General features: G+C 43.3%; 1 protein-coding gene across 1 annotated transcript; it reads right to left on the bottom strand.

Annotated features, from left to right (window-relative positions):
- Nucleotides 1-1,338: 1,338 nt before the first annotated feature.
- On the bottom strand, nucleotides 1,339-11,627 carry RPL35 (ribosomal protein L35). Its single transcript, XM_086920947.1, has 4 exons — nucleotides 11,529-11,627; nucleotides 10,362-10,498; nucleotides 6,279-6,360; nucleotides 1,339-1,524 (listed from the first exon to the last, which is right to left on the bottom strand). The coding sequence occupies exons 1-4, from the start codon at nucleotides 11,529-11,531 to the stop codon at nucleotides 1,375-1,377; spliced, it is 372 nt and encodes a 123-aa protein (XP_086777073.1). The 5' UTR covers nucleotides 11,532-11,627; the 3' UTR covers nucleotides 1,339-1,374.
- Nucleotides 11,628-11,907: the final 280 nt, after the last annotated feature.

Raw genomic sequence — 11,907 nt, 5'->3', positions numbered from 1 at the left:
TCAATACAACACTGCAGCCACCTAGAAAACCTTGCATCACACTTCTTAGATACACACTCCTTAAGCTTTGATTCAAAAGCCTCAAATTGCTCCAGAACGCCTATGCAACACTAACCAGAGTTCTAATTCCCTAACTGACAAGCTCACCACCGCACTAGGTGTTCGTGTATGCCAGATTAATGATGGTATGCAACCCAATAAATACGCAGTTTTATCTGACATCACCCACTAATAGCCGGTCCTTTGCCAACTGGATAACTGAACATTTCATTGTATTTCCAGACAACACTGAACCTGCAGGATGGTCAACTAATATATGTTCAATATAGCCAACATTTGTCACTGGATGCCTGTGAATGACTGAACTTTCTTCATTTAAACACATTGCGGCCAAAATAGCCCAAAAATAATAAATGTGACTAACACTAGCGACAGTCCACACGGACAAAATATATGTGGTGTCCCCCAGAGACGAGGCAGAAGTCGTACCAACTCCCTGCCGCCACCCCAAACTCCAAAGAGCCCTGGCAGGCTATCAGGAACCCAGTTTGACTGGGATCACAGAAGCATCCAGCGAGCAGGGTCGGACTGGCCCATAGGGAAACCTGGTACGGTCAAGGCTGGTCTGACAGGTCGGTGTGAGGGTTAAAGTTTTGGCCATTTGTACTGTTGATTTATTCTATATTAGACATCGACTACAGCAAGTTCAAATGCATGCGGTCTCAAATACCTTGCAGATAACATGTAGAGCTTCAACACTGCCCTGATCTGCAAATGTGGGGCTTTTTTTTGCCTATGGGGCCATTTCCTAACCCATTTCGACCATGACCGATAGGGGTAAAGTGGCATTTTGTATAGCACTGCACCATCTCCAGGCTACTTCAAAGTGCTTATAATACCGCTTAATAAACTGTTCAAGTCCAGGAAGCCTAGCAAAATTCCCTGTTCAGCTCCAATCAATGCGAGGGCTCTTAGTTTAATTACTCCTTAAATAGTTTTTCTGAAGTCCCCATGTACGCCAGTAAATGTTTGCAGGTTCATTAACGCTGAAGTAACAAAAAACGGCAAGATGAATTATTTCTGCCCATGTTGAGAAGTGAATTTCAGGACATAAAAACGTATCTGGAAAAACACATGCTTTGGACCTCATTCGGCACTCTCCCATGTACCAATAAACTTACCAGCCAGAGATCTACCACATACAGGACTATTCTGCCTGGCACCGTTAAATACTTCAAGGGATGCACTCATCTCACAGTAGATAATGTGGCCTGCTGATCCAAGTAGTTTTAAATGAATGTCGATAATGGTCTATAAACAAAATGAACATGCCTAGAATACTCAACCATATAGCCTTTATTTTGTACAACACATTTAAGCTTTCACAGCAAATTTGCGCATTGGGTATAGACGTTCTTTTCGGACTTGTTTTTTGGTCTTCAAACCCTCTTCATATTTGTTGAGTCTACGGCGCAAAGCACGAGTCTTCCTGGGCCTCAAATCAAGGGGCTTGTACTTCTTGCCCTATTAAAAAGAATAAAAAAGGTTTAAAAAAAAAACCAGTCGAGGTGCATAAAAAAAAATAGTACAAAGCGTGTGGTTTGTGCAAACAAGCTCTATGTAATTGGCCTTTACAACTATGTAGTATGCAATAACGTACAGACTTGACAAACTCCGATATTATTCGTATCAAAGAAGCACAAATAAAAGCAAACTAGGATAAGCAGGCACATCCGGGTCTGAATTCGGTGGATAGGTGCAGAAATTGCATGTACTTAAAGACTACAACTCACTAAACCAACACTCAAAACCCCATTGCTAAAATGATTTCAAGGGTTACTGTGGAGCCCATAATCTAAATTAGCTTGTAGAAATACCACAGTCCGAGCAATACACATCAGTCCTTCAGTTGCCACGTTCCCATATTGGTAAAAATGTCCACATACATAACAAGCATTGACAAAGCCAACAGGTGTCTCCTTTGGAAACTATTGGCTTTGCTAATTATCTCTATCAATGCTGACAAGGGCGGGTGGGTGGTTGGGGGGGGGGGGGGGGGAATGGTACAGCCGCCTGCATCTTCTGGTAGGCACACATACTATGAACAAACCTCTGCAAAACGCCACGCTTGCTGTTTTTATTTGTAATATACCTATCAGAGTTGGATTGGTAGTAAAAAAAAAAAAGTGGGAAAGTTACCATTTTTATTACATTTTGCATTAGTCAGGCGAAAGCAACATGAAGTGCATGCATCGGTGGGAAGCAGCACAGAGGCCACTGTGGCAGAAAAGCAGAGTGAAAAAATAAACGTTGACATGGAGGGGCAGACGCACACCACTGCGGGTAAGCACGCAATGGCAAGTTATTCATTGAGGGTGTGGGAGGGGGGGGGGGTTAAGAGAAGTGGGGGGGTTAAGAGAAGCACGGGTAAAGAGCACAGGTTGTGGCAGGAGAGAAGCACACTAGGGAGCTGAAACACCTGCACTTTTGTGCAGTGCTTTGACCAGAGAAAACTAGCATTTGCAATGCAATAGGTCTCGCATTTGCGAAATTTTAAGCTATTGGCATTGTAAATGACAATGCCTTTTATGTATCTGTTTTCAAAACCAACACTTAGATAATTTACAATGCCAATAGCTCAAACTCACGCAAATGCGAGACCTATTGCATTGCAAATGCTTGTTTTATAACTCTGCAATAAATTGCCAACATGGACAAATGTGAGTGTAAGCATTGATTAGTAGGTTGGCATTTATTTAATTCAGGAATTTTGTGACTCTCTAAACTTCTGGCATCATTATGCGGCTGTCAGATCACTTTGAATGCTTTCATTAGGTTTGGAATCTGCACGGAGCCCAGATATTGTATTTGTGTGCGTCTGACTACAGGGAGTCAGCCATATTTACTGTCTAGTAGAGTTATTGAGATTATTCTTTCTTTCCCACATCTATCCTACATTCTTACAAACCACACAGCTTTTTGCACTCAAAGCTTGAAGTTATAAAACCTAGACCCGCCCTTAGCCCCAGCCTCCACATCTAGTCGCAGGATTTAAAGCAATGCCTGGATCCTCCCTTCTGCGGGCGGCTGTCTGTGTGGTCCTGTGCCTCTAGTGCAGCAGGCACCAAAAAAGCAGCATGGATAGAACACCCGCCTGCTTAGTGCAGACTGCTCCCCTGAACAGAATGTGCCTATCCCCACATTTTCCCCTTGAAGTGATTGTGAACAATCTCTACCTTGCGATTTCTTCTATCCCACTCGTCAGAATTTAGGTTGCTGGTGTGGTTCGAGATTCTTAAAATGCACAGTACTCTTCAGAAATAAATCAAAGAAAATAAAATGCTGTTTCGATGTGCGAGCAGCAGTCACCCTTGACCACCTCTGTATCAACAGCACGAGCCGTGTCTCTCACTAGTGAACCAGGTCAAGTGTCAGCCCTCACTCTGCGATGCGGATTTGCACGCTTCTATTACAGGTGTGACTATCACCGGACAGTTCCGTGGTTCGTATTTTGCCAACTCCAGAAAGTCGAGAGGCTGAGTCGGCCCCAATGATATTGAGAGCTGTGGCTTGCAGGCTTCACAGAGACGAGTGTGCAGCAGAACGACCCCTCTCAACTCTACGGGGACTCTGCTACGGCTCTCGAGAGGGGCATTGCTCTGGTCTGGAGAGTATCAGCTAGGGCATTCATTCTTCGTTTCATCACCTGGCTCAATTAAATCTTGGGAACAAAGTGGGCAACCACTCGGCGCCCTCGTGTAAAGAAGAGACGGCAGGCTTTAAATGCAGTATTTCTGTATGCAATTATCTGTTTATTTAATTACCCATCCATCCTCCATTCAGAGCCGGATTTGCACATGAAAGGGGCCTGTTTGTCTGCTTGATGCTCTGTCCTTTGTCCAAATGCTAATAGCGAAGAAGGAATATGTCCGAAGCGTAGGAGGGCAGTCAAGCGACTACCACACATAGGGCAAGAGCAGGGCCCGCAGGTAGAGGCAGTGACTGACACTGACTGCCGTCCGCAAGCCGCACACAATCCGTGGAGCTGGAACCACAGCCACTGCACATAAAACCAGTACAACCGAGCGATGGCATTAACTAAAGACATCCTGCATTTTTACGACTGTTTTGACTGGGGAGACAGGATAAAACAAGGCGGTGCTTAGTGCTGCCGCACCAATCCGCTGCAGGCAGGACATGAAGCGCGCCGAGGCACTTCCCACCGGCAGTAGAAGTCTAGCCGGGCAGAGGCGGCCGGATAGTGACTGATGCCACGCGCTGACACGCGTGGGACTCCAGGACACCCCTCACCACTGACGGACACCGGGACTCTGCGGGGCTCATTACAATGCGTCCCAGTCTTCGAACAGGCCAGGTGATGTGGCGGAGATACCAGGGTAGTCCCGACAAAAGAGCCCGGGGGAGGGGGGGGGGGGGGGGGGGGGGGCCTGGGCTGTGTGTGTGCGCACTTAAGGGAATCTGAGGCAGGGGATGTGCACTGCGCCGGCCTGGACGTGCGCATCCACAGACACCAATCGCCACGCGTGCCCGACCCAGTCTCAGGTTCGCATTGCTTTTCTCCAGCTCCACCTAAAAATAGGTCCCAGAACAGCAAGCAGAGAATAATCAAACAAATGAGGGACAGTAAAGCCAACCAATGGTAAGCAATGAGCAGGCTGCAAGCCCCACTATGTTCTTGGTAATCCCACAATCTGTCTTTCGGAATCTAGAAGGGTTGACCTAAGAGGCATTATGGACAAAAGTTTTCAATGTATCTCTTTAGAAAGTTTGTAAAATGGGTCACACACTGCTTTGACAACTTCCAAGTGAATTTACAAATCTTGACAGTGAGGGTCTATCCTTTTGCGCCTCACAAAAAAATGTCTATCAAATAAAACTTCATATTGCACTTTAAATCTTTAAGACATTTTAAAATTCACCACCTTTCACTCAATTCAAGGCTTTGCAAGGGTTTTATTTGGAAGGATAATTTATCTATTACAAAAGCAGTATTTACAACAGTGTAAAGAGGCATTTACTTTGCATTCCATCATGCGGTCTCCTTAAAAATAAGTTATATAGCAATTAAAACACTTTGTATTGACAGGCCAATATGAGTAGTAATGTTAACGAGCCACTAGTTTTAAGTATCCCTCAAGCTTGCCAACTTTTTTTCACTACACAAAGACCAGAATAGTGCCATCACCAATGTAGAAATTACAAGCACAAACAATTCAGAAAAGTCATAGCCAGGTGGCCCCCCATACAAATCTTGTTATAGGCAAGAGCCCACCAAAAAAAGTAACTTTTTAGAGCATGGTGTATAACAAGCAGCGTTTCTTGTAGAAGGAAAATTATTTATTCCAAAAACTGCCCGCTGGTGGCAATTTTTTTTTTTTTAAAGCCATAGACCATAGAAAGAGCACCGCCCACCCCCGTAAAGCAAAAGAATAAACCCCTATCGTTCCCAATTTGATAAATGTAAGTTGGCCTAGCAATGTGATATTTATGGTGTTCTCCAAGTTTAATTTTATAAAGCATTGTACTAGCAAAAAAAAAAAAAAAAAAAACTAAACGTTGTACTGCGTTTTTTATGGGGCATGAAAAGTTAAGACTGGGTCACCATGTGAATGCCCAAATACTAGTTTCATCATTGGCTGGAAGCTCTGAAAAGGGGAACTATAGGGTGCGATTGTACAGTAATCATGGAAGACTCAGCAAATCATTCATACGTTAAGGCCTTTTCTACACGTCCTGCAAGAATGCATGTATAAAGGCACATCGTAGAACAAACCTAAATGCCTATAAACTCAATGATCGGGCTATATTACAAGCAACTGAGGAGACCGGTCAGCATAATGAACTATATTGTGAGAACATTTACTTGCTATCCTGCCCTGCAGTTTGTCATCTCAATTACAGCGTCACATTGACGCACACAGGAATACACTGCAGTATAGATGGGATAGATGAGAAGGGCATGGGTGGGGCAAGGATGCAGACCGTAGTTATCCACCAAGTATGTTAATTTGAAGTACACATGTAAGCAGCAGCTACCCTGTGCAAACACCCATGTATCCTTTCGAATAATGTCTCAATCAGATTAAATGTAAAGCGCTCAGATATCCTTCGGGATCAAGTTCGCGCTATTTATAAAAATTTATAAATCACAGTAAAGAAAGTTTTGCTGGTAAACCGTGCTTAGTGTAGCTTGGGAACATAGTACAGAATAGCCCCGGCCCTACAAAACTTTTACTGAATTGTATTTTTTTACTCACTTTGTAAAATTTTCGCAGGTTTTCCTTCTGTGTCTGGTTGATGACTGTGAGGACTCTGGCAATGGATTTTCGGACAACCCGGCTATAACAAGAAATTGGGAAAGAATTAGCTCTTGGGGTATTCTAGACAACAAAATGAAACTGACATGCACATGACTAGTTGACAAAATGTTCATACTGGCTTGTCTAACCAACAAGACAGTAACACTAGGAATGCTGCAAGTTCGGATCCCAAAAATACCAAAGTTATTTGGTGTGCTCTCCATTTGGATTTTCAATATAACTTAAAAAGTGTAGCTTAAGATGCTCGAAAAGGCTTTTTTTCAAGTGGAAAGTGCTGCAGCAACAAAACATGGATAACCCCACTCAAAAGATCTAGGTCACATGCATCGTTCTTTTGCTCAATACGCCACCCCGTGTAGTATTATTCAAAGGAATCCATGAATAAGGTTGAAGAATAAGTTCAAACACCCGTTTGAAGATAGATGTTTTATGAAGCAAGGTTGAGAAAAAAATGATTTCCTAAAAAAATTTAAAAGATATGAAATATAAAAAAAATCCCTATTGTCGCCAAAAATGTGTAGTATTATTCAAAGGAATCCATGAATAAGGTTGAAGAATAAGTTTATTCCATACAAATGAGCACGTTTGGTAAGATCAGCTGAAAGGCAGAAACTGACCAGCAGTGGAACATACAGCATTCCATTACAACTCTGAATTAGAACATAAATACATTCAAAAGGCTACAAGTATTTAAAGAAACATACTCAAGGCTACTATCTAAACCACAAGCATTAAAGGGATATACTCCAGAGAAAAATATATAATTGAATACTACATCCCGTTTGTACCCAGCCATATGCAAATCAGTCTGGACCCTGCTCCTCATGTGAGCAGTCCAGCCCGAACTGCCAAGCCAGGTCCTCCCTTGACCGGAAACAAATCCTGGGACCGTTTCAGTGTGTTACCCTTTCGGTGTGCCACTAAATTCAAAGTGAGGGGTATGCCCAGATGTGGGTACCTTGTTTGCTGCAACACTGTATTCAAGCCAGCATGGGTGATGAGGGTCGACATTCCCCAAAACAACTCCCAGGATGCTTGTTTCCAGTCCAGGGAGGACCCAGCATGGCAGTTCGGGCTTGACTTTTCCCATGAGGAGCAGAATCAAGACTGATTTGCATATGGCTGGGTCCCAACTGGGGTGGCTTAGTGCGCAAAACAATGGATTTCACCCAGATCTCCGGGGGGGGGGGGGGGGGGGGGGGGGGGGAGATGACAAGGTTTGATTCATTCAGCATTCCGCCCATCATTTTTTGTCGCACCACTATTTTCAAGTGAGGAAAGTGCGTTTGTCACCTTGCTTGCATATACAAGGAGACACCTGTAGATACAGTCCAATTATAAGAACACGGGTCCTAGTCAATCAATGGGGCACTACGGCTGTAAAGCAGCAGTTTGCATTAACTCCTTTACTGCGTCGAACGTTCAGCACCGAGCGCTGGCCCGTCTGCCAACGGTCGTTCGCAGCACTAGAGAGGTAGCATTGCCGTCGGCCGCACTTAAGGGGTTAACACTAAGTGCACAAACATGGTGTATGTAGTAGCAAGACGTCCAACGCTCCATTAAATGCATCTTCATTTACCTGCTACATTTAAGAGTTTGGTTCTGCTAACAGATAAAAGTGCAGCGTATGTCTGATCTAAGGGACTACCCACGCAGGGAACCAATGCGCCGCCCACATCACTCAAAAGTCATATGTAGATGAAGAAAGATCTTAAATGAAAAACAGCCATTGGTAAAGCCAATAGGTCTCGCTGAGAGCGATTAGCTTTGACAATGTATTGCAGCTATACTATGCAGCAGTTTGGAGGCTTTCCAGTGTGGCAAAAACTAATTTAAGAAAGCGCTATGATGTAGGCAGAATGAATGCGCTTTATTCTTAGTGCACCAGCGCTGAATGCATCATTGCCTTTTTATTTATCATTTTTGGCCATGCTGCACAGGAGGCACAGTGCTATACAGGACGGCAAACATTATTTAGCCAAAGCAATGGCAAAACCAATAGTGTAAAAGGCGTGAACTACATGCTTTGCCAATACTTTTTAGGTCTCGGCACAACAGCCCAGTGATTGAGCAAAATCAGTAAATATCCCCATGTGTGAAAAAGATTTTAAAAATATGACAATTGGCAAAAAAAATCCCATCACATATAGAAAGTAATGCGCCCGTTCGTGAAAACACATTTAGCAGCAGATGACATCCATTGTAAAACATGGCTACAATTGGCAAGAGGTTCAATAAGGACTAGAGCAGTGATCATCAAAGTGCGGCCCTCTTAACCTTTACACCGCAGCACTTGGGCTGGTGTTCACTTGAGGGGGCACTAATATTCCAAAAGATGTTAATTAAAGCAAGGTGCAAGGATTTAAATACAGGTTAACTGAAGTTAAAGAAAAGAAGCTAACAAGGGGTCCAGCACCACTCAAGTTTTTTATTTTTAAACAAATCTCTACAAAAATAAAAAATAAGTACATTTAACATACTGAAACATTTCACCTCATATCAGTGTATTCAAAAGAACTTTTTTAAAGCGATACTTTGCAAACATGTATTTAGAAACATTCATGCCTCCTTCTACCCCAGAGGTCTACAAACTGGGGGGGGCCTCAAACACTCGCCAGAAGAAACATTATGCTTTGTTTTCAGCCTAAAAAAATGAGCAGCGTAAGCACATCTGTAATGGGCCATCATTAACATCCTTTGTCATTTAAATCCTGGCTGGGAGAAGGTGTCAAAAGGGAAGGGACTCCAAATTTTCTACAAAACCCCCACTACCATTTCGAATAACCACACTGTGGATACTTTTACAAATTAGTAAGGCCTGCCTCACCAGAATAGTGTGTTTAGAAATCATATTTGCTTGCATTTCTAAAACAGTGACAGAACTTAGCTGCAATGTTTAAATAAGTCTAGACATATTCAAACATTGTCAGTTTAATAGAATAGTGAAAAATTGAGGGGCGGCAATTCCTTTTTTCCCCTCTACACAGGGGGAGAGATGTCGCAGAATTAATAAGTTTGAAGACCACTGCTATACCCTGAACAATGCAAATAGTGAATGAAGAAGCAGGTTAGTTATGTTCACCGGCTGAGAGGCCTGCCTGGGTTACTATTATTCAAGGACAATACCTGCCACCCTGCAGGCATCAAAAGGTGAGAGGGTGTGGCTTAACAGCTAGAGCAGTAGACCTCGAAGCAGGGAGAACTGGGTTGGAGTCTCGGAAGGGATACTAAACGTCCTGGTGCTCATGTAAAGCACTAATAATACCTTTGAGTAGAGTCTTGTAAAATACTGTTTTGTTTCATTTCTTCTTAATGTGATTGATGTGAGTCTATTACTATTTGCAGAGAAATATTTTTGTTTCGAGCAACAACCATAAAAAGGTTTATTTTAGATCAAAACAGGCCCACACATTTGTTTTGGTGGGGTTATTAATCTAGGTAATGTGTAAAACAAAGCACCTTGTAAAAAGAATTTGCGCACATTTTATCTTGGAAAATTGTGTTTTGAGCTGCGTAATAAGACTGTCATTTCACCACACCAATTCACAAACCTGCAGTTTACTAAACACTCATTGTGTTAAACATTATTTGCCGAATATGGCCCGTGATATGCACATGGCAGTCGATTATGGAGTGTACCAGATTCCAGAAATTTCTGGCATGTGGTGGGGGGGCACAACATCTAAGAAAATTCAGCTGGAGGGGCTCAACCTACAAAGGTTTGAAGACTTCTGTTGTATACAATAGCTCACAGAGTGCATGCGTTGTCAGCTGCATCACAGTTCTAACAAATTTTGAATGGCCCCTCACTAAAAAGGCCTCACACTAGGTAACTTCCAAAATACCCCTCCCTTTGCAACGTTTCCTACCCATTACACAAAAACATGGTCAACACATGGCTCCATAAAAAAAGCCACTGGCTACATCTCCCATAGTTTTCCCGAAACAACATTCATTTATTGTGGCTATTTATAAGGCCCTCATGCTGTGGAAGCTTAAGTCTCTACCGGTTGCACTCACATCTTGGACAGCTTGGATGCAGCTCCACCAGTCACTTTAGCAACCCGGAGCTGCGACAATTCGACCTTGAGGTCATCAAGCTGCTTTAGAAGATCTTCCTTCTTCTTACCACGCAAATCACGGGCCTTGATTTTTGCCTAAAATGAAAACACAATAGGTGGTAAAACACAAAAATGCGGGTTTTATTCTCCGTAAGTCTTTCTTCATGTTTTTGCACGAGCTTAAACTGGTACATGCCTTTAGGCGAAGAGAAATTCGTGCATGGCTGAGATGTACTCTATGATACACTGGACCCCGATTGACTACAGTGCATGTTGTACATATGTTCTACACATCTGCTGTTAGGTGAGACTTTAAAGTCCAGGCCTGGCTAGTGCGTTACAAAACTATGTAGATAAACAACAATTTCGTGTCAGATACGCACAAGAAAAAACCTGAACTCATTAAAAACATGAAAGGAAGGATCATGCCGTTATTCACCAGCTAAATATAAACAAAATAGGGGGAGTCAGTTAAGTGAGACCTGCATGAGCTCAAAACAGTTGGTTAGTAAAGTCTGTACACGAACCAGTTTCCTCGCCCAACAGTCTAGTAGCCCACCCAAAGCCGTCACAAAGAAAACGATTTACTATATTCTTGCATGCTGCTTTGGACCCAAACTATGAACCCTAATCTACGGAGTCCACTGCAGCACTAGCCAAGTGGTCACCGTGGGCAGTTTTGAAACGTGGACATTCATGTGACAACAGTGCATTGTGGGTACTGTAGTCTGGGCTTCCTTTAACTACATCGGTCACAGACTCCCCCATAGCTATGAATTACTCGATTACAGGCCCAGGGCAGTAAACAGCGTCCGTGATTACAAGAATCGACCAAGGAACAAAATCAGCGCTACATTGCTAATCGTAAATCCATGTCATGCCCACCTCAAGCCTTCTACCGACAATAACCTTGCATTAGTAACGGGGGCGGTATAATGCCGTAGTCTCCCCTCAAGACAGTTTTATTCCAAGTGTCTTTCTCGTTACAGCGAGGCCAGAAACTTCTGAAATAAGATGGCAGAACGCGAGCTAAGCGGCTTCTTCGTAGGCTGACAATATCACCAACAACGCTAATACCGAGAACCGGGCAGATTAAGACGGATTCTCCGGGACTACCGCAACTCACCATATTTGCTGCGAGCCGCCACCGGAAAGGAAAGCAGAGAGCCACAAGGCGAGCTCTTCCGGGTAACGGCGCGTACCAACTGCTGCGTATGAGGAGGGGTGGTACTGTTTAACCCCCACGACCGAGACTTGTTAGTGCAGTCCAATTCCTACGGAACGTAAACATAGAAAACGCACTCGCCGTTTTAGCGAAAATGTCCACCATATTGGAACATAGCGTACCTATTTTGCTTCAATTACATAATCTTTTGAATTTCCAATTCCTTATGGTCTCACATGCCTCAATTTTAAACTAGCCTGGGAAAGCTGAAAAACTGCGGTCGCTGCTTTGGTTCTGTTTTACAGCAAAACGAGCCATATAATTTAGTCGTATTCCGTAT

Source organism: Lissotriton vulgaris, chromosome 5 (genome assembly GCF_964263255.1).
Source record: "Lissotriton vulgaris chromosome 5, aLisVul1.2, whole genome shotgun sequence".
Classification (NCBI taxonomy): Eukaryota; Metazoa; Chordata; class Amphibia; order Caudata; family Salamandridae; genus Lissotriton; species Lissotriton vulgaris.
Note: the sequence above shows the minus strand (reverse complement) of the source record. Positions and strands in the feature narration are given on the sequence as shown.